Source organism: Dioscorea cayenensis, unplaced genomic scaffold (genome assembly GCF_009730915.1).
Source record: "Dioscorea cayenensis subsp. rotundata cultivar TDr96_F1 unplaced genomic scaffold, TDr96_F1_v2_PseudoChromosome.rev07_lg8_w22 25.fasta BLBR01001115.1, whole genome shotgun sequence".
NCBI classification, from domain to species: Eukaryota; Viridiplantae; Streptophyta; class Magnoliopsida; order Dioscoreales; family Dioscoreaceae; genus Dioscorea; species Dioscorea cayenensis.
The window spans coordinates 25,585-52,074 of record NW_024087506.1 but is presented as its reverse complement, the minus strand read 5'-3'; the positions used below and the strand labels follow the sequence as shown (position 1 = coordinate 52,074).

The 26,490-nt window shown below is 36.7% G+C and overlaps 1 protein-coding gene and 1 pseudogene across 1 annotated transcript; both read left to right on the top strand.

Moving 5' to 3' along the window:
* The first annotated feature begins 2,624 nt into the window (after positions 1-2,624).
* LOC120255633 lies at positions 2,625-9,030 on the top strand (annotated as a pseudogene).
* Positions 9,031-24,679: 15,649 nt separating this feature from the next.
* LOC120255632 lies at positions 24,680-25,537 on the top strand. The gene has a single exon (XM_039263417.1). The coding sequence runs from the start codon at positions 24,680-24,682 to the stop codon at positions 25,535-25,537; it is 858 nt and encodes a 285-aa protein (XP_039119351.1).
* The last annotated feature ends 953 nt before the right edge of the window (positions 25,538-26,490 follow it).

Genomic DNA, 26,490 nt, shown 5'->3' with positions numbered 1-26,490 from the left:
TCACTACAAAGAAAAATTACTGTTTAGAAGCGGTATTTTTCCGTTCTAATCCGTTGCTAAAGTAAATTAGCAGCGAATTAGAAAGCGAATTTACTGTTCGAATACCCTTGTTCTAATTTAAATAGAAAGCGGAAAAAAATATTCCATTTCTAAATTTAGAAAGCGGATTGGAAACAAAAAAGCATTATATTTCTAATTTTTGAAAAATTAAAACGGAATAAGATGTGTTGCTAATCCGTTCTAAGTTACAAAAATAGAAACGTATTCCAAACAGAATATTTTCTGTTTTATTTTTGTTCCTAATCCGTTCCTAAATTTTTTTTAAAATTAAAAAACAATATTCAAACAAATAAAACCGTTTCTAATCCGTTTCTAACATTTAAGTCAATAAAATAAAATAAAAATTATATCCCTAATTTTTTTTAAAAACCTGCTACATAAATTTTTAACCTAGAACACCAACAAATAAGATAAACTCATCAATTCATACAAAAAGAAATATTTAAGTATATATGTTTAACACAAAATAATAAGTATACGACAAATACAATCATGATAATGATTTTCAAATTCACTAACAATTACCAGTTTAAGTACTAACTAAGCAATAATATTTGAATGATGTAGATGACATAATACTTATGCACAAATAATCTCTAGGTTTGTGAGGATAAATTAACGTTACAATTTATTTATCCTCACAAACAACATCAATTATTTATTTTTACCAACATGTTAAGGATTTACAAATTCAATAAATATTACAAATATAAGCAAACAAATTTATTTTAAATATTATATAAATCTTATATAATATAATAATAATAATAATAATAATAATAATAATAATAATAATAATAATAATAATAATAATAATAATAATATAAAAGATTATTAAAAAAAATTAAAAAAAAAAGAGTTTACATATAAATAAACAATGTGCCCTAGATAAGGGCCACACTCCCATCACTCTTTTTCTCCTGCTTTCCCAAAACATACTTTGTGGGTCAACAAAGGCCTTTACCAAAAGGCACAAACATCTTGCTGGTGTTGCACAAAAATCCAATGCCATAAAGTTTGTGAGGAATTTTATTTGCATGGCCAGACACCACTCATCCACTTTGTAGGCCTATATAGTATATAAAAACATTTTTTTTCTTTATTAATTTAATAATAATAATTATTAATAGTATATATATTTTTTTAAAGTACCTGAGTGTTCAGCACTTGTAGTAGTAGGCCAGGTTATCTATGCACATCTATATCACAACTTTGGAATGAGAAGATTGCATGTTGTGTGTGGGTTGGATCACTTGGAAATCACTTTGGTGGTGGACTTCCATTCTTTTGGTCAATAGATTCAATTGCAAACCCTGTCCATGCATAAATGAGAAACTCATATATGAATGAAAAATGTTTTTAATGGATGATGCTAGTGAAGATATACAATTGGAACAAAAAATTAATATAACAAAAGTGATGTGGTCTTTTTGTAGGTGTGAAAAAAACTTTTTTTGCAACCTTGAAATTAGGGTTCAAACAAACAATCATGGATGATTCTATAATGATATCAACATTGACTTTTAAGACAAGCTACTTTCGTCCCTTAATTATCTATCATCAAACATACTCATATATACATAAATATATATATATATATATCTTAATAGCATAAGATAGGTGCAATAGTCTAAACTCATGTAGACAGAGGTAGTTCGTAGTCTCTTCAAAAAGAAAGTGATAGATATAGATAGGGAAGAAAAATTAAGATGGCTTTAGGATTATGTTTATCTAACACTGTTGGACTTGTGCATGGCTTTGAAAAAATTCATATCCAACTTACATCTATCATATCTCCAAGGACCCGATAGCGATCGTTTGGGTAACAAGCGTACCTATTTATGACATCTCATTATTGCATTTCATTTTGCAATAGAAGAGTTTGATGATAGGATTATGTTTATCTAACACTGTTGGACTTGTGCATGGCTTTGAAAAAATTCATATCCAACTTACATCTATCATATCTCCAAGAACTCGATAACGATGCTTTGGGGTAACAAGCGTACCTATTTATGACATCTCATTATTGCATTTCATTTTGCAATAGAAGAGTTTGATGATAGTGTGAACTTGAGACTTAATTTGGTATTCAGTGCTTGGGAATTAATCAACTTTACTAGACTAGTGGAGAAATGCCTCTTCCATGTGCATCTTGAAGATTTTCTCGGACAACCCTGAACAGGGTTTCAGTAAGAAAAAGTTGATTAAGATTGAGCAAGATAGTTTCATTGCATGATTCGAGATCAGTGTAAGACTACTTTGCCTCATCAAAATATTATAATGAAAAAGAAGATGGAAAAATAAAACAGCAATGAAGAACCAGCTGACAACATTTGTTCTCTACGTAGAAGATTTAAGATTTATTGTGGTTAACTGATATATTTAACTGAGACTTGAACTTTGCAGATGGCATTCTTCTAGGGGGAATTCTTATCATGTATGAATTGCACAACTTTTTGTGCCCCATCTTATTCCTGATGTACTCTTTCTGGATACCCCAAATTATCACCAATGTCATTCGGGATACAAGAAAACCATTGCATCCTCATTATATATTAGGCATGACCCTCACAAGACTTGCAATTCCACTCTACATATTTGGATGCCCGAGTAACTTCATGCGTATTGAGGTCAATCAAAGCTGGTGTATATTTTTGGGAGTCTTCATGGGATTGCAGGCATCTATTCTTCTCCTTCAGCATTATTTTGGTTCTCGTTGGTTCATTCCACGGCAGGTTAGAACCTTATATAATTTGCATATATAAGTTGAAGGACGGATAATTTATTTATATTGCACTCACCATGGCTGGAAATTCCCACATGAAAGTGTGCTTGCTTTTGACAACAACATGATGGATAATTTGCCTTAAAAGTTCTTTGAGAGGGTTAAAAATAATTGTGACAATTCTTACTTGTTAGGCAGCATTTGCAGGTATAAGTAATGGGAAGAGCAGAGTTTCTGCAGTTAATGTGTGCTAATCATTATTGTATGACAAGGTTATTGGTTTTGTAGATTGATGCTCATGTTGGTGGTGTTAATGATCTGGTATTCTCTCATCCTAATAAACAATTGTGTGTAATCACCTGTGGAGATGACAAGATGATTAAGGTTGGATCTTAATTTAGGTGGTGGTGTTCATATATTCAGGTAAATATTTAATTTTTGACCATGTAATGTAGGTGTGGGATGCAAGTAGCGGCACCAAACAATATACTTTTTGAAGGTCATGATGCACCTGCTCATTCGCTTTGTCCCCATTACAAGGAGAATATCCAGGTGACCTTCCATCTGACTATTTGAGACTGCTTATATCTCTTTTGATGATCCTTTGCATGTTAACAAGCATGCGCTCTTTTTGTCTTTTGCTTATTTGCACCTTCACAATACTTATACTTGATCATGCAGTTCGTCTTTTCAACTGCATTGGATGGAAAGATAAAGGCATGGCTGTATGATAATGTGGGATCCAAAATTGATTATGATGCCCTGGTCACCGGTGCACTACAATGGCTTATAGTGCTGATGGATCTAGGTTAGTTTTATCTACTGCTTAATTTTTGTATTACTCATCCTTAATTTAGTTTACATTTCCTATTTCCTATAATGTATAAAGTAAAACTTTGTTCTTTGTAGGCTCTTTCCTGTGGGACCAGCAAGGATGGAGAATCTTACATTGTCGAATGGAATGAAAGTGAAGGTGCGGTAAAAAGAACATATCAAGGATTTCGTAAACGATCAATGGGTGTTGTGCAATTTGATACCACTAGAAACCAGCTTTTGCCTGCTGGTGATGAGGGTTTGAAACCGGTTCTTCCTGTAGTTGTTACTGGAATGGTTTGTCAAATAACTCAAGTTTTTCTTTTATTTGGTTGATTTGTCCATGCTTGCTTTCCTGTTTTTATTCAAATAATTTTATGAAGAATTTCACATTTGTTGAATGAGATATGACTGTGCATTATAGGATGGAGACAGCAGAAACTTGGGAGATGTAAAAAGTCGAATAGCTAATGAAGCAATGGAGAAATCAAAAATTTGGAAGCTCACAGAAATTAATGAACCAGCTCAATGCCGATCCTTGAGTCTCTTTGATAACATGAAAACAAGCAAGGTCGTGCTTTCTTATCTTGATGTTTTTTTCTCAGATTATATCATTTATGATTCAGTTCTTATAGTACTACACATTACATATGACTCTTCTGCTGTACAAAGCTTGTAGGCCATTTAAAACAATGTTCCAATTATTATCTTTTCGGACAAATTATAGGAGAATGTTTTGAACATATTTGTGTTCGGTTTTTCTTCCCCTTAATTTGAACTGTGATTCTAGTTGTAATTATGACCTACCTTTTAAGAGAGGGGTATCTGAAGGAGCTTGTTGCTTCCAGCTTGTAACTACTGGGACAAGTCTTAAGCAGGATTTAAACATGTTTGCATAAATATTTTCCTCATTTGCTAATACATAGTTCTACAAGAATTTTATGTTCCAACACCTTGAATTATGATAAAGGTTGTTTTGTAGAACTATCATAAAAACTAACATGACATGGGTTCCATCCATTTTTAGCAATATGCTTATGTTTTTTTTTAACCTAAGTAACATTGGTAATTTTATTTTTTTGAATTGCTAACAATTTTCGTTGACTGAACATGGTGTGATATAGTGGATGTATGTTAATGTCTGATTTTTGATGTTTTAAGTTTGAACCAAGGTAATGGAAAAGGCAGAATACTACTAATCAATCTTAGTCAGTAATGTCTCAGTTTACTGTGATGAAAGGTGATAATAGAATGCCTTAATTTGATTGAGATTTGCTCCTGTGTGTACAGATATCGAGGCTAATTTATACAAATTCTGGAATTGCCATCTTGGCCACGAAATGAATGCCATCTGAGTGGAAAGGTGGGAATATTATTGTTTAGACTACACAAAGCTTATTTTGCAAGTTCTTGCCAAAATTTAAGTATGAGTTATTTGTTTTACAGGCAACAGCAAGTGTCGTTCCTCAATTATGGCAACCTGCAAGTGGTATAATAATGACCAACGAAATAACTGACATAAATCCTGAGGAAGCAGTTCCTTGCTTTGCTTTGTCGAAGAATGACTCTTATGTCATGCCTGCTGGTGGTAAAATTTCTCTCTTTAACATGATGACTTTTAAGGTACTCCTATGACAACTCTTGAAGGCATTTCTTTTTCCAGTCAGATCATTTCATATTCTCAAAATTGTAACCATTTTAATAATATACTGATAAATGCAGACCATGACAACATTCATGCCTCCGCCACCAGCAGCAACATTTCTTGCATTTCATCCTCAGGATAATAATATAATATCTATAGGAATATGGATGACTCGGCAATCCAAATCTATAATGTTCGAGTAGATGAGGTTTGTGACTACGGATGTAATTGTGTGATTAGTCACAAAAAGACCAACATTTATAAGTTATTTGTTTATCTTGTTGCAAGTCAAGAGTAAACTTAGAGGCCACACAAAAAGAATCACTGGTCTTGCCTTCTAGAACACGCTGAATGTGTTGGTTTCAATTGGAGCTGATGCTCAGGTTATGGTTATATGAAAAATTCAACTGGAAACATGCAGACACACCACTTCGCAAATAAGCTTGAGATTTCAAATTGTGGTTATATGAGACCATGCATCTCTCACCTCATGAATGGTCCTTGTGTTGTTGCTTGATGTTACTGTAATTTTTTATCCCCAGCTGCAGAAGTTGCACTCACATCTCCACCAATTAATGACAGTGTCATATCAAAATGGCATTTCTGACCATAATGTAAATAGTTCCTTTCAGAGCCAAAGACTGCCAGCAGAATGGGGTTAGGTGAAGGTATTACTCATATATTCATGTGGATTCATTGGCTATTTGCTTGTCCAGAATGAACAAAGTGTATGGTTGTGCCTTTCTATTTTACAGAAAAGAACTGTAAGAAACTATAATTGGTGTTGTGTTACTCCTTCTGGTAAATAAAATATGGTTTTATTATATCAATCAATAGATTTTGTCAGTTTTTATTATCTACTACTCAGGATATTTAATTATTGTGTTATTTATCATCCTAAAAAATGATAATAATAAAAAAAATAATAATAATCACAATCTCGGCGGTTTAAACCGCCCCCAAAAGAAAATTCCAAAATTATCTTTCAGAATCCTGGCAGTTACATCATGGCGGTTAAAACTGCCGGAAATCTTGATCACGAGAGCTAGTGACAGTTACAAACCACCGCGGATGTCGTAATCCATCTCCCGGCGGTTATTCCGGCCGTTGATCATAACCGCCGGGAAATGCATTGCCGACATCTGAATTCACGGCGGTTTGTTAACTGCCACAGAGTGCATTTAGCGGCGGTTACAACCGCCGGTAAATGACCTAAAAACAGCCACTAAATGCTTTATTTCTTGTAGTGGACTAGTCAAGAGCGTTCAACAGCGTGCGGTTCTCGTCCCTTTGTAGTAGCTCGTCGACCATGGTTGATACCTGCTCCTTGGTGCGCGAGGGCTCGGCGGTGCATCTCACTTGGAGGACCTACGACCTTGGAGATGGAGCTCTAACGGCGAGTGGGGGTTTGGGAGGGAGTAGGGTTTGGAGGCTAGTGAATGGCATTGGTGGACGCATTATCATCGTACTTTGGATGCGCTGACGAGAGACGATGAAATTTAATTAAAAGGAAAAAAAATATTATTATATGTTTAAAAGTGGAAGTTTCTTGTATGCCCTTGATTTTTATTATATGCTGATTTCAGGACCATAATATGGTGATTTTTTTTTTTTATTTGTACAAATACATTTTTCAAAGTAGGTTAATTAGGTTGTTTATTTAATTTTCAATAATATTGTTTATTTTATTTTTTTCTTGTATATGACCTCAATATTGTTTTTTTACTAATTTGTACAAATACATTTTTCAAATTTGTTAAAAGTTATGAAATAAAAATTATCGATAAAATTGGGATAATAGATTTTTCCTAGTAATAAATTTTATTTAAATAAATAATAAAAAATAGTGGAGATGATTTTTCACCTTTAAATATATTTTTTAAAATTTAATATGTATGACGGCTAATACATGAATTGGCCGCTATAAAAACTATTATTAAAAAATAATAAATAAATTTCTATTTATAGTAGCTAATTCAAAAATTTGCTGCTAAAACACATATGTATCAGCTAATATAAAAAATGTGCCGCTATAGATTTAAAGTAACAAATTTAATAATAGTTTTTATAGCCGCTGTAGATCAACTTTCTTGTAGTGAGAACAAGATTCAACCATGTGTTAAGTTACTTCAACAGGTTCTATAGATCATACACTAATTATATCACATGCACAATCCGATTTGCAGCTAATTAAATTTACTGTCATCAACTCTTGTCCCTCTATAACTTAACTTGAATGAATCTTATTATTTCTTCATTTTAACATTGGCAAACCCACAGCACTTTGATTTTGTAGTTGCATATATGGAAGTCTAAATTTAAACATCCATTTCCTCATAACTTACATGTTAGGTTTTGATTGGATTCACTTCTGGGCGTAGAACTTAAACCAAAGATATATAATTAAATTCACATTCATAAGGATTGATGAGATGTGAAAAGTGAAATTCATAGTTTTTATGATATGACTGGTTTTCATCAAGCAAATGATACAATCAAGTATTGATTGTTGCAAGGTTGCTTGAAACTGGGTTGAAGTCGTTGACTGGTCAGGGATTCAAAAGACACAATGTGAAGAAGCAAAAGGTTGGTTGACTTGTCAACAAGCAAATGGCAAGGATGCCTCTCCACTCACATTAAATGAGCCACTCAGCATTAAAAGCAAAGAAAAGGAAGATCCCTCACCGCCACTGTTAGCCAATGAATGCTCAAGCTTTTTGTGTGTACTAAGTTTTATTAACGTTGTTTGTCTTAAAACCATGCTATCATGATGAAAAACTTTTTGTAACTTTTAAAATGGATTTGGTTTTAGCCCAATGAGATGAATGGAAAAATACATTCTCTGAAGAACATTTTCCTCTCCACCTTTAACTTTGTTTCTTTCTGGTCACTGTGTCTGTATCCTTTTGGGTACTGAACTTTGACAGGGAACGATCCTGAACAAAATATCAGGACCTCAAACAGTGGTATCAGAGCTGGTACTTGTCAAACATCAATGGCATCCAGCAGTAATCCACCAGGAGGCGTTGCAGGACCGGCTGTGCCCATCTTCGATGGAGAAGACTATGATCTTTGGAGTCTCATGATGAAGACTCTCTTTAGATCTCAAGACCTATGGGAGCTTGTGGAGAAGGGTTTTTCAGAGAAGGAAGATGAAGTTAAAATGAAAGAGAACAGAAAGAACGACGCCAAGGCATTGTTCTTCATACAACAAGCCCTCTCTCGGCCCATCCTTGCACGAATTGCTTCGGCCAACACAGCAAATGAGGCTTGGATCGCTTTGAAGAAAGTTGTTCAAGGAAATCCAAAGGTGGTGGCTGTCAAACTTCAAACACTGAGACAGGACTTTGAAAATCTCAGGATAAAAGGAAATGAAGGAGTCCAGAGCTACATCACAAGGGTCCAAGAGGTGGCAAACCAGATGAAGAGCTTGGGAGATACCATCTCAGAAGCTATGGTTGTTGGGAAGCTGCTGAGAAGCTTGGGACCCAAATTCAACCATGTGGTCACTGCCATTGAGGAGTCCAAGGACCTCACCAAGCTAACAATGGAAGATGTGAGTGGCTCTTTACTTGCTCACGAGGCTAGGCTGCTAAGACAAGTTGATGATCAGTCCGAGAAGGAAGAGAAAGCATTTCATGTCAAAGGTGAAGCAATGGGAAGCAAAGAGAAGGATAAACATGCCTTTAGAGGTTGTGGAAGAGGATACTCTCGAGGGAGATTCAGAGGAAGAGGGAGAGGCCGATCAAGTGAGAATCGGCAACAACAACAACAACAACAATAACAAGGAGAACAAAGGAGCTACAAAGGGAACATACAATGCCATATATGCAAGAAGTTTGGCCACATGAAGATGGATTGTTGGTATAGAGATAAGAGCGCAGATAAGGAGGCTATAATGGTTGTTGAGGAGAAGGACACATGCAATCTTTTCATGGCTGTGTGCGAAGAAAGAGAGAAGATCTCATCAGTATGGTTGCTAGACAGTGGATGTTCCAATCACATGACTGGTGAGAGGGGCCTGTTCTCTAGCCTTGATGAAACTCAGAAGGTTAATGTAAAGCTGGGAGATAATAAGGAGATGCTTGTACAAGGGAGAGGAACCGTGTCACTCGCTGCAACTGGAGGAAGGACCAAGTTGTTACATGATGTACAATATGTTCCGGGGTTGGCGCATAATCTCTTGAGTGTTGGTTAGCTCGCGGACACTGGATACTCAGTAATATTTGCAAGAACTGAGTGTGTGATTCATAGTGATAAAACTGGTGAGATAATGGCAAGGCTAATTAGAACAAGAAACAACATGTATCCTCTCAACATTTCAGATGTGGGACATGCAAATGTAGCAATGAGTGTGAAAGAGACGACGAGGTTATGGCATCTCAGGCTTGGCCACTTGAATTTTTATGCATTAAGGAGTATGAAGAGTCATGAATTAGTGTTGGGACTTGGCAATATTGGTAAGGTGAATCAATGTGAAACCTGTGCCATGGAGAAGCAAGTCAGGAAATCTTTCCAATCTAAGATCGGGGAAGGTGCTCGTGCTCCTCTACAGTTGAGTCACGCTGACATCTGTGGGCCTATGCAGACGAGCTCTCTGGGTGCCAGCAAGTATTACTTGTTGTTTGTTGATGATCATACCAGGATGTTCTGGATCTATTGTTTGAAGCAAAAGTCTGAAGCATTACAAACCTTTATGATATTCAAACAGATGGTGGAGAATCAATCGGGATTGAAGATCAAGGTGTTGCGCACGGATAGAGGAGGAGAATTCACCGGCAATGACTTCAATTCTTTCTGTAAGAAGTGTGGAGTTATCAAGCAGCTTACTACTCCATATTCACCACAACAGAATGTTGTCTTGGAGAGGAAGAACAGAAGCATTATGAACATGGCCAGGGCTCTGATGAAGGAGAGAAGACTACCAAACTGCTTTTGGGATGAAGCAGTAAACGCAGCTGTTCATCTAATCAATTTATCACCCACCAGTGCTCTGAGAAATATGACACCATATGAGGCCTGGCATAATCGAAAGCCCAAGGTGAGTCATCTCAGAGTTTTTGGGTGCATAGCTTATGCTTTAATTCCCTCAAATAAACTGTAAAAGTTAGACACAAAGTCTGAAAGGTGTGTGTTCATTGGATATTGTCTGAATTCTAAGGCATATCGGCTGTTTAATCCTATCACATCTAAGGTTGTTATAAGTAGAGATGTAATATTTAATGAAGGTGCAGAGTTGGGATTGGAATTCTAGTTCACGCCCGGGAATTCTCCATTGATTTTCTATGATGACTCTACTGCTGGCGAATGTGGTTCAGATGAAGTCACTCACCATAGTCCCAGTTCACCTTCAGCAATTCAAAGGAGTGTACTCGATCTGGGTTAATACTGAAGGAGAGACCGGAGATGATGCTTACCATGGTGATGATCAAGTTGGGAAATCTCCAGTAAGAAAGGTGAGATTACTGAGGGACATTTATGAGAGCTGTACATTTGCTCTAAATGTCTGTGATCCAACCACATATAAAGAGGTAGTGAAGACTGAGGCGTGGAGACAAGCTATGAAGGAGGAAATGGATGCAATTGAAAGAAATGGCACCTGGGAATTGACCGAGCTCCCTCACGACAAGAGTGTAGTACAATTGAAGTGGGTATACAAGACCAATATCTCTCAGATGGGAGAGTTCAAAGACACAAGGCCCGCTTGGTCGCGAAGGGTTATACTCAACAAGCAGGAGTTGACTTTCATGAAATCTATGCACCAGTGGCTAGAATGGAGACTGTGCGACTTCTCCTTGCTGTTGCAGCTCAACAAGGTTTGCCAGTTTATCAATTTGATATCAAGTCAGCATTTCTGAACGGGGAAATCCTTGAAGAAGTATATGTTGAACAACCAACTGTTTATGAAAAGAAGGAGAAGAGAACAAGGTGCTCAAGTTGAGAAAAGCTCTATATGGCTTAAGACAAGCTCCTAGAGCATGGTACTCGAATATTGATGGATATTTTCAGAGTAAAGGGTTCATTAGGAGTGCAAATGAACATACCTTATATAAACGAAGTGATAGAGATGGAAACTTACTGCTGGTAAGTATCTATGTAGATGATATTATTTATTTAAGTTCCTCTCAAGCAATGGTGGAGATTTTTAGGCAAGAGATGAAGAATTGTTTTGAGATGACAGATTTGGGATTGTTAAACTACTTCCTAGGACTGGAAGTGAAACAAAATCAAAATGAAATCTTCATCACTCAAAGAAGATATGCGGAGGAAACATTGAAGCTGTTTCAGATGCAACATTGCAACCCGGTTTATATACCTATGAAATGCAGTGAGAAGCTTCAAAACGATGATAGTTCAGGAGATGCAGATCCAAAGGTTTATAGAAGCTTAATTGGGAGGCTGCTATACCTCACACACACACATCCTGACATTGCTTTCACTGTGAATTTACTCTCACGGTTTGTTAGCAAACCCAGCAAAACTCATCTCGGGGCAGCAAAGTATTTGTTAAGATACATAGCAGGAACAACCAACTTTGGAATAAAGTATACCAGAGTTGAAGAATGGAAACTGAGTGGCTACAGTGACAGCGATTGGGGAGGTTCAATAGATGACAGACGCAGCACTTCTGGAATGGTTTTCGATCTTGGTTCAGGGGCCATTTCATGGAGTTCCAAGAAGCAAGAGGTGACAGCTCTAAGCACAATCGAAGCTGAATATATTGCTCCATGGCCACAACTTGTCAAGGAATTTGGTTGAGAAGAATCTTTGGATGATTGTGGAATGAAGGGTGATAAAAGCCATTGAAGTGTGGTGTGATAACAAGTCTGCTATAGAGATTGCAAAGAATCCCGCACACCATGGGAGGACAAAATACATCGACATTCGCTTTCATTTCATTCGTGGCTTGGTTGCTGATGGTTCAATTATATTAAAGTATTGTAGGTCTGAAGATCAGAAGGCTGATATTCTCACAAAGCCCCTGCCAGTGAAGGGGCATAATCATCTGAGATCACAGTTGGGAGTTGAAGAAGTTTCAAGCAAGGAAGGGTGTTGCAAGGTTGCTTGAAATTGGGTTGAAGTCGTTGACTGGTCAGTTATTCAAAAGACACAATGTGAAGAAGCAAAAGGTTGGTTGACTTGTCAACAAGCAAATGGCAAGGATGCCTCTCCACTCACATTAAATGAGCCACTCAGCATTAAAAGCAAAGAAAAGGAAGATCCCTCACCGCCACTGTTAGCCAATGAATGCTCAAGCTTTTTGTTTGTACTAAGTTTTATTAACGTTGTTTGTCTTGAAACCATACTATCATGATGAAAAACTTTTTGTAACTTTTAAAATGGATTTGGTTTTAGCCCAATGAGATGAATGGAAAAAAATACATTCTCGAAGAACATTTTCCTCTCCACCTTTAACTTTGTTTCTTTCTCGGTCACGTGTATCGTATCCTTTTTGGGTATCGAACTTTGACGAGGAACGATCTGAACAAAAATATCGGGACCTCAAACATTGATTCCTTCTCCCAATGGATTAAAAAGTGTAATTGGAGTTTCATAACTTGTTCTTCAACTCTGCATGAGTCCGAATTGTGTTTCAATCTTTGTAGTTTGTCTAGAAAAACCATGAATACAAGTAGATTTTTAATGATGTTTTCAATTTTTCAATGTTTCTTGTTTAGATCATATGTTATCAGCTTTAGTTACCATTTGGTTTATGTAAAGAGAAAGTTAGGGTGACTGACTTTCTGCTTGAGTACTTTGAAAAGAATGCTATGTCTAATTCAGTGCTTGACAGAGGAATGCTGGAGAATGGTTCAAAATCTAATATCATAGAAAATCAAAATCAGACTCTTTATAGTTGTTAATGTATTTGTAAATGCTTCAGTTATAAAAAAGATTAAATACTGTTTAAATAATGAATGATGATCTTTCAAGATGGATCTCTTCCTGCATAACAATGTTGGGTAAATATCTTGAGTGGGTACTATACTATGGTCAAATTTCACTTTGAGCATCAAACTTCAATTTGTATCATTTTGGTTACCCAATTTTAATTTGATTTCACTAGACGGGTACCAAGATGTTTTTGGGAGAAATTTGATAATGTTGCTGCTGGAATTGATTTGTTAGTAGAAATTGACGACGTCATCTACTAACGTGTACATGCCACATCATAAATAATGTCTATGTTGCCACCTATTATGTACAAGGGGACGTCATTGAATTGCATAATAGGTGACCACATTGACATCATTGATAATGTGGTATGTACGTGTTAGTAGATAACGCCATGAATTGCTACTAACAAGGCAATTTTGATAGTATTATCATCAAATTCCTCTCAAAAATCTCTTAGTATCTGCTCAGTGAGGTTAAATTGAAATTCAGTAACTGAAATGATATAAATTGAAGTTTGATGCTCAAAGTGAAAATTGACCATAGTATAGTACCCACTAAAGATATTTGTGTTTACTGTTTACACAAGGCATGACATAGCTGTGAACATGCAACAACCATTGCACTGAAAATTAAGATGCAACAAATTTAAGTATAATGTACTGATAAATGTCTGATAGATAGTGTTAATTGAATTTTTTTATCTGGATTTAGAATGAGTTTTGTACCCTAAATTTAAAGACTTGTAATTATTAGTCATTATAAATTTTCCTTCTCACGTTTATGTAACAATGTTTAATTTTTTTCTTAAAAAAAAATATAAATTGCAATTGATTAAAAAGAGAAGGGAAAGCACAGGCTGGTGACCCAAGAAAAGAAAGATAAAGAACAGACTGACGACTGCATTTATGTAACAAATTAAATACATAATCTTTCTTTGAGAATTTAAAGAATAAGTTCAGGGTGGGCATCGTTGGGATCTGTTCAAGAGGCGTGCTGGCCAGATCTCTTTCTTCTGGAAAAGTGTCCTTGACTGTTATCTGGCCTTAAGTGGTGGTATCTTACTGAATGTCAATAATGGCGAGGAAACCCTTTTCTGGCATGACCGTTGGCTGGAGAAGAGAGTGCCCAGACACTTGTGGCAGGAGGAATTCTTAGCCAGCCAATGTCAGAATGACACTGTTCATAATCTTGCTCACTCGTTGGAGAAGGCTCCGTTTGTTGATAGCCCTTGTGTGATGCAGATCAAGGATCAGATGTGTACATCGAGAGGGAATTTGAGTGATAAAAAACAATGGCAGCTCACTGGGAATGACTCTTTTTCGGTGAAATCTTTCTATAGCTTCTTGAATGATGGTGGGTTGCATTGCCTAGCGGTTATTTTCTTCTGGGAAAATACGTGCCCAAAGAAAATCATTTTATTCAATTGGTTGGTGTGGAAGGACACGATTCTTTCTTTGAAGAATCTCTTTTAAAGACGATGTAATAAGCTGCCAACGGCTACTTATATTTTGTGTCACTCCGATATTGAATCGGTTGATCATTTATTCCTTCAGTGTTCCACTGCCAGAGATGTTTGAGACTATTTTAGGTGCTTGTTGTATATGCCGGCTCTGCCTTATTCTATGTTAGAGGTGTGGGGTTCGTGGAGATTGGGCTCACGACCGTCCTTTAGGGCCATAGGTGATCTGATTGTTAGGGCCCTTGTGTAGAATGTTTGGCTTGTTCGAAACGATTGCATGTTTAATGCTAAATTGGTGTCTTATCATGCTCTTATCTTGAAGACTAACTGTATGCTCTTATCTTGGTTCTCAGCGGCTTCTGAGTGTTCACAAGCAAAGTTGGAGGATTCTATGGCTATAGTTCGGCGAGGTTTGAACTTTTTAGGCCTATGTTCGGAGGGGACTATTAGGCAGTAGTCTTCCGAGGAGGCGCTTGATCCTGTTGCAGACTAGAGGTGGTTGTTCTTCTGAGGTGGTTGTTGGTCTTCTGTTTTTGGCTTTTCTATTTTTGTTGAGTGTTGTTGTTAGAGGTACCATAGCTACTAGTTTTCTCTTCTCCTTTTGTATGCTGTCCTCTCACCTTGGTTGAGAGTGTCGTTGTACTTCCTTCTCTTTTAATCTAAGTGGTTTATCCATTTTTTTAAAAAAAATCACAATTAATTATATATAAAATTCATTATTTCTACATTACTTAAAACAAAAAGAACAAAACCCAAAATTGTGTGTCACAGCCACGCTCACGGTCCAGCTGAGCTAGAAAAACCATTCTATTTCCCAATGTGATTTATTATGACAACTATAGTTGTCAAATGAATGATATTTTTCTTCTTATAATTTTCTTTTATGGGTTTTATGTATTTATTAGAATGGAAATTAAGCGTAAACTCTAGACTTGACCTTATCAGCTTGTATTTCATAAAAAAATATGTGGTGTATTAATTACTTGTGGAATTGAAGGGTCACATTTGCCTATTTTTCCCGGTGGACCCTAAGATGTAACTCATGCCATGTTAGACAAATTATTCATTAACATTTCTTATAAAGAATATAACAAGTATATAGTCAAGAGTATTGATTGCTTGAAGAATTGACTAGTCAAATTTGCTTATTTTTCCAAAGGACGCTATGATAGCTCATGCCCATAAACTGTTAGATAAACTATATGTTGAAGTTTTTAATGGTGGATATAATGAATAACCAGTCAAGAGTAAAACTTGCCTGTTTATATCCAATGGATCCTTTCGCAGTTCATGTAGATGTGATTGACGAACTACATTGATCTTTTTAAATTATGGTAGGTGTAACAAACAATTAACAAGCTCAATAGAGTACACTCACATATTTCATTTAAAGGGCTATCTGTGCAGTAATGGACAATACCCTGAGTCAGAACACACCTACATAGGCTAATTAGTTTTGTTGACCACTCTCTAAGGTTTATGCTTTGGGGATGGATGATTTTATATAAGGTAAAATGGTGGGAATAAAATTACAGTTTAATGGAAGAACTCATATATATATATATATAATAAATCCTTCACCTTTATATAAAACTATTATTTTTTTAAGTATCCAAAAAAAAGAATATTAACAAGTAATAATATTACTGAATATAAAAAATAAATAAATTATTAAAAAGAAGAGTTGTTAGATATGTGGTCAGAAATTTTTGGGTGGGGGCGGTCTAAAGTGGATCTTTTCAAATATTTATTCTTAATACCTTATGTTTAGTGTGGTAGAGTATATAAAAACACTGCTAAAATTTTTTCATTACTAATGAGTCTTTGTTAATGAGTTCAACATTGGACAGAGAAAATGGTCTGTGAAACCAGACAATTAGAACCCATGTGTGGGTCAGTGAATGACACAACAAATTGGACCATAATGTGAAAGTAGAAAAGTCTCAGTGGAATTCATAGATCTTTGCCATGCAAACATAGAACACAAAATTAATGAAAGCCAATATCATTATGGTTCACTTATATTGTGTTCCGCTTGTTGTTGCTAGTTATCTTGCAACAACATTATGGTTATCACCAACGATTAAGTGGTATATTCGTAACTAAGTCTCTATTAGAACCTTTCATAAGTGGTTAGAGTTCGAATCATGGGCGATGACACATTTTTGGAAGTGTGAATAGTAGTTGTGTGCAGGTGGTCCCAACACCCATGTGTGCATAGCCCTGCCTCCACTTACTCCGCCGAAGTTTATGCACCCTCCTACCTTTCTTGGCGACCTGGCCACTCATCTTGGCAAACAAAAAACATTATGGTTGTCTTTATGAAGAAATGATTGCTCTTTTTTATATCAAATCATGGTGATTAGGAAAGTATTGATCCATACTCTATATTCATGTCAAGGAACAACAACAGTGACACCAACGACCAAGTAGTCTATTGGTAGCCAGGTCCCCATTAGAACTCTTTACAAGTGGTGAGAGTTCGAATCATGAGTGAGGGCACATTTCTTGGAGTGTGAGTAATGGTTGTGTGCGGGTGGTCCCAATGCCCTCGTGTGTGCGGGCCCTTGCCTCCACTTGCTCCACCGAGGCTTGTGCATGTCCCTGTCTTTCTTAGCGGCCTAGCCACTCATCTTGGCAAAACAATAGCAATAACTATGGGGTGTTTATCAACAACAAAGCATGTCACAAGATTGGACATTTTCTATACCAATTTTTGGAACTCTGATCACATTCTCAACATCTCTTTATTCTTGAGATTCAAGGAAATGAGAGCCCTAATTCTATCAAGAAACCAAATCAATGGCTACATCCCCATTACTAATTGTTTTGGGAGTTTGGCGGGATTGAAAAACTGGACTACTTGGACCTCTCCGACAATTATTTCAATGGCAAAGATTTGTCATTTTTGGGTGCATTAGCCTCTCTCAAAGGTCTCTCCCTGTCAGGCAATTGGATGGGAAGAGAACTATTTATCAGAGATTCAGAGGTATGTATCAGCGTAACTGATAGTTTTACATCAGCATATGATTATATAATAGTTTAAGATTTTTTTTGGTTAAATAAGTCCACATAACATGTTTTATTTGCATCTAACAGGTTATTCATCTCTAGCATCCGGAGCTTTGCCAAAATTGAGCAAACTCAAATACTTGGATTTGTCATTAGAAGCATTGTTCCATATTTAATTAGACTATCTTCTCTAAAAACTCTCATCCTTAATGTGAATAGTCTTCAAGGAGAGCCTCCCATGAGTGGTGGGTGTTCTGTTTTATGTTTCATATATAACAAAGGATGTTAATGCAAAAATATTCTCTTAGATATTAATATATATAATTTTTCTCATTTAATTACTGAGTTGAGTAGATTAAGGAGACTTGAGAGGAAATATGTTTACGGATGATATCCCATCAATGGTAAAAGATTGGAACTCATGCACAGAAATTTCAGTATTAAATAATGAACTTAATGGCACTTCCTTCGCAGGTAAAAGTTAGTTATATTCCAAATTATACTTTTCTTCACAATAAATCTTCTGTTAATAAATTCATATACACAATTAATTCACAACGCAAATGCATTTTTTCAAGATTGTGTGCAATGAAGAAACTTCAAATACTTGATCTTAGTCATAACAAGTTCAAGGAAGACCTTCCCCTCTACTTTAGGAACCTCTCATACCTAAATTTCTTTGATATTTCCATTAATCAAATTGAATCCAATTTCCTATCAACTTCCATTAAAAACCCTATAAAGTTATATGTTTCTGCTTCAAACAATGGTTTTCATGGCATTTTCTCCATAGGATCAGTTGTTAATCATACTATAATAAAGATGTTGGATCTTTCAAACAATAATCATTTGGAGATCCACATTGAAACTCCAAGTTTGGGGCCATTATTTGAGCTGGAGGATCAGCTTTTGTCAAATTGCATCATCAACCAAGATAATGGGTTGAAAACTATAATATTATAACTTTGTTATCGGAGAATGATGCCAATTTACATTACCTTAGCCTACAAAATGATTCCTTAAGTGGAGCACTTATCCTCCCATCCAATCTCACAATGAGTTTGTCATACATTGATTTATCCCACAATCAACTCATTGGAGAACTACCTATTAACATCGGCCTTGTTCTTCCCAACTTGACATATTTAAATATGTCACATAGCATGTTTCAAGGTATCATCCCTACCTCATTTATTCATCTGAGACTTCTAGAATTTTTGGACTTGTCATATAACTGTTTCTGGGGACACCCATTTCTTTTGGAGATATATATGCTACATATTGAAATATTAAACCTTTCTATGAACAAATTTATAGGAAACTTACTTCAAATAACTCAAACCTAATTCAATTATAAGTTTTTCTTATATTTGGGAATCAGCTCACCGGGGAAATTTCTGAGAGCCTTTGCGAAAGCTCTTATCTTTATTAGTTGGATACTAGTGAGAACCAGTTTTCTGGTGTGTTACCAAGAAGTATAAGTAACATTTCACAACTATCTGTCCTCAATGCCACGAGAAATAATTTAGTAGGTCATTTCCCAATTGAGCTTTGCAATCTATCTTACCTTGAAGCTCTTGATCTCTCAAGAAATCATTTCTTTAGTCAACTACCATTCTTCTTCAACTTATCTCATTTGGAATATTTAAATTTGAATTATAATAACTTTGCCGGATCCATCCCAAATTTTTTGTCAAACAGTCCACTGAGAACATTAAATATAGGGAATAACCATTGCTCTGGGAATTTCCCGAGTTGGACAGGAAAAGCATTAAAAAATTTCCTTAAGAGGAAACAATATTTTGTGGCTTGATATCAAACCAAATTTTTAACTTAAGACACATCCACATTCTAGACTTAATTTGCAATAACTTATCTGGAAATATACCTCTATGCCTGCAAAATATGTGTCATGATAGTGATTGGCAATATGAATTCATGGATTCAATGTTTAACTCGTTTGCATCTGAAAATATATATAACATGCATAGAGTCTTTGTCCCTAATCTCGATTTCACTCTGATGTTTGAATTACTTAGATTTAAAGGTATTATTGATTTTGCAAACAAAAGAGAAGTTTATGATTACAAAGGGAACATAATGAACCTTTTTTTTGGGTTGGATTTGACTTCTAACCAATTAGTGGGTGAGATTCCTTGGGAGATTTGCAACATCATTAAGTTCCATGTTTTGAATTTGTCTAATAACTGCTGGTTGGATCCATTCCTGAAACATTATCAATATTGATGGAGATTGAAAGCTTAGATCTCTCCCACACAATGCTCAATGGTAGCATACCTACAAAACTAAAGAAGCTACATTTCTTAGAGGTTTTCTTTGTGGCATACAATAACCTCTTTGGTCCAATACTAGGAGGAATCTCACAATTCAGCACATTTGATGAAAGCAGCTATGAGGGAAACCCCTATCTTTGTGGGTCCCCTTTGGTGAATAATTGCTTTATTATAACATAAATGCTGCCATCACCACCATCACCACAGAGTGAGGTTGGAGATGAAGAAGCAACGGAACATCTCATATTCTTTACTTCATTCGCCATTGCTTACATCATCAGCTTTTGGGAATGAATGGCTCTTCTATACTTCAATAAGAGCAGGCGGAATTCCTTTTTCTAACAATAGACGGATACACTAAACAAGCCATTTACAAGGTTGGTAAATTGATATCAAGGATGAAATCTTTTGGTAGGCATATTTATCCACATATTGCATTTAAGCTGGGTAATAATCTTGAGTTTGGGTACCTTATTATACCCAAATTTCATTTTGAGCACCAAATTTTGATTTGTTTCTTTTTGGATATCTTATTTTTATTTACTTACACTGGAGGCCAACAGGGAAAATCCAGTGAAGTTTTGCTTATGTGGCCACCGGAATAGCCACATCAACCCCTAAAAACAATATCATTTCTTATGTGGCATGGACATGTCAGCAACTTGATGATGTGGAGAAGTTGATGCCACATCAACGTCCACATCACCTGCCACATCAGTCACCCTAAAAAAACCCTCCCGTCCCCATTTCTCATCCCCACCTTTCCACCTCCCGCTCTTCCCCATCTTCCCTCGTTTCCATCGGAGCAGCCCATGGCCACCTGACTAGCCTGAACAAAGTCCAAGCATTTCACATTTCTTCTCTACACCGACAAACAATATTTCTCTATCCAGACCATACATCCTATCCCTCGCAATTGACGGTGACCGCAGAATAACAAGTGACAACACTCGACATACATGGACGTCAATTGGGCGATAAGACCTCTGGGGAAGGAACCACCAAGCTATCAAAAGTTTACCTGACAAATATTTTGAAATTAGAAGTGGCGATTGACCATTAGGGTTTCATGTGTAGTCTATTTTAAAATAAGATTTAGGGTAAACTAATTGATCATCAATTGTTGCCTTGCCCTATTATATGAGATGAGGATAAAACCTAAACTTCATCATTAGTAGTGAATACTAGTAGTACTTTTCTTTTTATTGCATGAAGAACCAAAGCACCTTTTTTGGAAGATTCTCACATGGTGTATATTCTTTGGTTTTGGATGTGAGCTATTTATATGTTGTGGAAATGAATTGTTCTATAATTGAAGGTATGAGATGTTGGCTTTTTATGGGGAGTATATATATATTGTCTGTATATGTGAGAAGTCATCAATTCCACACATATGGTCCCCGCATAGATAAGGAGAAATAGGGTTAATACCTTGAATGAAATTTGGGCATAGTTTAGTACTCACTAAAGATATGAATCTGTAAAGCTGTAAGCAAATTTTGTGCTTTCCTTGCAAGCTGTGTTTAAGTCCTATGCAAACTTGTTAATTATTAGTAGATGTTTGTTACCTTAATTGTCAATGTTATATTCCCTTAAAATACTGTAAAGTTTAATTTCTTAGTTGCAAACTCATATGAATAACATTTACTTATGCAAGTTTGTATGGTTTGTTTTAGTTTGTACTTTGTAATGTTATGTTCTCTTAAAATATGTTAGGTATTTTCCTTAGCTGCATATATATATATATATATATATATATATATATATATATATATATATATATATATATATACATATGTATTCATTAACAGAAATTAAAGTATCTTCATATACTATTGCAGTTGTATTTGTATTTATTTTAGTGAGATGTTGCTAGTATAACTGAGTACAAACAAATTTATTGATTGGGTTATGCAAACAAATTTATTGATTGGCTTATAGAAACAATTTTTTTTCAACACCCAACATTGAGTATTTCACTTTTAAGTTGCAATATACAGATGGTGAAGTGCACAAATGGGCCGACCGTGGTATAGTTGGGTTTGCAGACTATTGTTGCCTGGATAAAATATATAGATTAGAACTTGTAGACATGGCAAAGGAGATGGGATTAATAGTTGATGGTTGTAGGTTCTGGTGATTAGACATTAACACCAGCACAATGGGTTTAAGAGAAATAATTAATGATGCAGATGCACTAGCAATGTTAATGACTGTGAATCACACCAAAGTAATAAATTTGTATCTAAGGTATCATCCTCTGACAGTGGTGCTGTGAAGGTTAATGTTGTTAGGAACAAGAAATCAGGAAATGCATCAATTAAAAATGTTGACAGAATCATAGAAAAAAATCAGGTGGGTAATGTTGAAGAAAGTGAACCAAGAAATGTAGAAGGTGGTAATGCAACAGATGAAGAAGCTGATGATGATGATAAGGAATTAGATGAGGGCAGTGAGCTGCATGACTCAGAATATAGTTTCAATAGTCAGGAGGAGGGTGAGGAGGAGGGAGTTATTGCTGATAGTGGTTATATCCCTATGCATATACTTGTGGTAGATGCTGGGGTACCCGTAGATGCTGAATCAGATTATGCTTCATCTGATGAATTGAATTCCTGTTCTTCAACAGATGAGGAACAATTAGAACCAAATAAACCAAAGTATGAAGAATTCAATCAAGATTGTGATATGAAGGATCCCCATTTCAAGATTGGGATGAAATTCTCTAGTTTCAAGTAGTTTAGGGAGGCTATTAGGAATTATGGAATAGATGTGTCATGAACTTTAGGCCCAATAATAAAAAGAGGTGCAAGGCATATTGTAAGAAAAAAATGTCCTTTTTATTTATGGGCTGCACCCATAGTAATTGATAGAAGCACAATTCAGATTAAATCAGGTATTTTGAAGCATGAATTTACTCAGGATCACAATGTTAGACATGTCACTGCACAATGTTATGATACCAACATGATGATATCACAAAATTTGGTGCTCCAAGTGAAATTTGGGCATAATAAGGTACACACTCAAGATTATTACCCTAATATTTCTATGCCATGTAAATGTTGGAGAATAAATCAATTTTTTTATTTCAATTTTACTGCCCTTAGCTTTTCTCAATGAACTTTATATAGACTGGTCTGTTAGTCAACTTGGTGATTGTCCCATCTATGATTCTCATGTTATAAATTAATACGTCCAAGGCATTAGTGATATCATCATGCTAGTATCATATTAGCTTTAAATTGTTCAGAATTAGATCTAATCATTGAATGATATTGAAAATTGCTGAATTCCATGGTCTAGAAGACCATATCAAATTGATAAATAAACACCTTGTTTATTATGAAGTTTAAACGTACTCTATATTTGTGTTTTGTATCAATGTGTGGTCCAATAATAGAAGGTAGTATGATGTCTGTCTCTAACTTCAACATATATAAATCAGACTCATCCTAAATATGAACACAAATTTATTTTTATTGTTATTTGTTTATGTGATTGCTCACGCCTTTTTTTTAAAGTTTTCTAGCACAACTACTATGCCTTAACAAAGGCTGAGCATATATGATCTAAACCTCATGGTATACATAACCAAATGAGAAACTTAAGGGTGCACATGCAATTGTTGTTTTTTTCATGACGTACATGATCACAAATCAAGTAACAATTTCAAAGTTTATAAAAAACCTAAGAAGGGAATATTATAAAGGTCATTATCAAAATAATAATGATAATAATAATGGTGTCAAATGAATTATTTTTTTAGATATCTCTAAAAAATTTATATAAATAACTGCACTGCAACGCAACAATAAACAAATAAATATCTAAACTATTTAAAAAATAAAAAAAGAGGAAACTTACTGGTTACCAACATGGTGAATGTAAAAGGGCAACCAATAGAGGAAGGTGAAAGCCACAAGATTTGAGAAGGAGAGACATAGGGCAAACTCTACAACTCCTGCCAACCTCCATGCTTCCATGAACCCCCCTTATCCTTCTTCCATTTTGATTCTACAAACCTTACCTCTTCCTCTCCATCCTCCAAATCATCCAAGCACTCCCGGGGATTCATCTCCATCTCCGTCACCATCTCCCTCTTCCGGGGCTTCGAATCCCATTTTTCTTAGATCAACCACCAAGAAACCCCAAACGAAGAACCCAACCAAAACTATGAGCATGTTGAAGATGTGATCGAAGTTGGCAAGATGGCAGCGCATGTGGACATACATGGAATGGGGGATCACAACGTGGATGGGATGATGCTGAGGCATGGTGAGAAGATGGACGCGCAGCATGGATGGCGGGATGGTGTTGTCCCGGTCCAGAATGGGAGCTCTCTGAAGATATGAGAAGAAAAGCATGGTGCCTGCGTGATGGCAGTTGAAGTAGTTGAAGTTTTTGAAGAAATGAATAGTTTAATGGGGTCAATCTCCCGGTGTGAGGGAAAGACCAATGCTGGCACACTTTAAGGTTAAAGTGTGGCCAATGGGAGTTTAGTTTTTGTGTCAGCCAATCGGGAGATGGCATTTTGTTTAATGGTCTGTAATACTTTATTATATAAGTGAATGTTAGTGGAGTGTGCTGATTGGGTCTTATTGCCTTTCTCTCATCTGTTTTTTCCTTCTGACCCCTTGACCGAGTGTGAGAGACCAACCAGGCATTTCATCAAACACTGGTTGTTCTCTTGAGCATTTCGTCAAACACTCTACTTCTCTTCTTCTTCAGTGAGCTCTACCTTGTCAATCTGGTATCAGAGCTCCTCTATGGCAACTAGTAGCTCGTCGGCGTCAGTAAATGCACCGGTGTGTCTCTCTCAGCCGTCGGTCCCAGTGTTTACTGGCCAGGAGTACGGGCGGTGGAACTTGCGGATGAAGACCATTTTCAGGTCCCAGGAGTTGTGGGACTTGGTGGAGAACGGCTGGACGGAGTCGAAGGATGAAACTGTGGAGAGGGAGAACCGAAAGCGAGACACGAAGGCACTTTGTCTGATCCAGCAAGCCGTGGACGGTCCGAATCTCAACCGGATCGCGGAAGCTAAATCAGCACATGATGCAAGAGAGATTTTGAGAAAGCATTGCCTTGGTACCTCCAAGGTGCTGTCGGTGAGGATTCAAGCGCTTCGGCAAGACTTTGAGACGCTGCAGATGGGAGATGATGAGGGAGTTCAAGGGTACATCTCTCGAGTCATAACAATCACCAACCAGATCAAGGCACTCAGACATAAACTCAAGGAACCCGAAGTGGTGTCCAAGGTGCTCCGCAGTTTAGCACCGAAGTTCGACTGGGTTGCTATCGCGATTGAGGAATCAAAGGAGATTGCGAAGCTCCCACTAGACAATCTCTGCCGCACACTGCAAGCCCACGACTTGAGAGTGAACCGTGCGGCAGGCAAGGTTGGTAAGAGGGCTCTTCATGTCAAGAACGAGCAACTAGTCACTAATTTCAACAAGAGTGGAGGTAATGGGAGCTCGTGGGGTGATAGTAGAGGACGTGGGAGGTCCTTTGGTCACGGGAGAGGAAGAGCTCGTGGTGGCCGAGGTAGGAGCATGGACAACAAGATTCACATACAGTGCTTTCAGTGTAAGAAATTCAGGCACATGAAAGCTGAATGCCGAGCATGAGAAAAGCAGCCAGAGAAGGCAACTAGACTTGTAGCTGAAGAGGGGAGCATGGAGAACCTCTTCATGGCGAGTAGTTCCACAGGTACTCACTCTAACTCTGTGTGGTTGATTGACTCGGGGTGCTCAAATCACATGACCGGTGATAAGTTGTTATTCAGTGAGCTTGATGAGTCACTGAAGGTCACTGTGAGGTTAGGGGATGACAAAGAAATGAAGATGTGCGGTGTGGGGACAGTTGCAGTTAGTACACAGGCGGGAATACAAAAGAGGTTGCAAGGTGTTCAGTTTATGTCGGGACTTGCGTACAATCTATTGAGTGTAGGATAGCTACTCTCCAGAGGTTACTCAGTGATGTTCGAGAAGAACCAATGTATCATTAGAGATAATCAAGAGAAGGAGCAAGTGATCTCTGTCCCAAGAACAAGCAACAACATGTTCCATTATATATTGCGAAGTTGGAGAACTTTGTACTGACGGTGAGGAGTCAAACTGATGAAGAATTGTGGCATTTGAGACTTGGGCATCTTAACTACAAGGGCCTGATGTCCATGGCGCACAAGAAAATGGTAAGAGGAATGCCTGAACTGAAAAAGAAGTCCCAGTGTGAGGACTGTGTTATGACAAAGCAAGCAAGAACCCCTTTTCCTAGCGGGGTAGCTAGAAGGGCAAGTGCATGTCTTGAATTAGTACACATGGATCTCTGTGGTCCCATGAGTGAAGGCACACTGGGAGGTAATAGATATTTCTATTTGTTGGTTGATGATTATAGTAGATGGTGTACAGTCTATTTCATCAAAAACAAATCTGAAGCTTTTGGAAAGTTCCAATCTTTTCATACACTGATGGAGAGACAGTCGGGCATGAAGTTAAAGACAGTGAGAAGTGATCGAGATGGGGATTCTCATCAAGTGAGTTCCTGGAATATTATGAAAGGTATGGAATTAAAAGGGAAT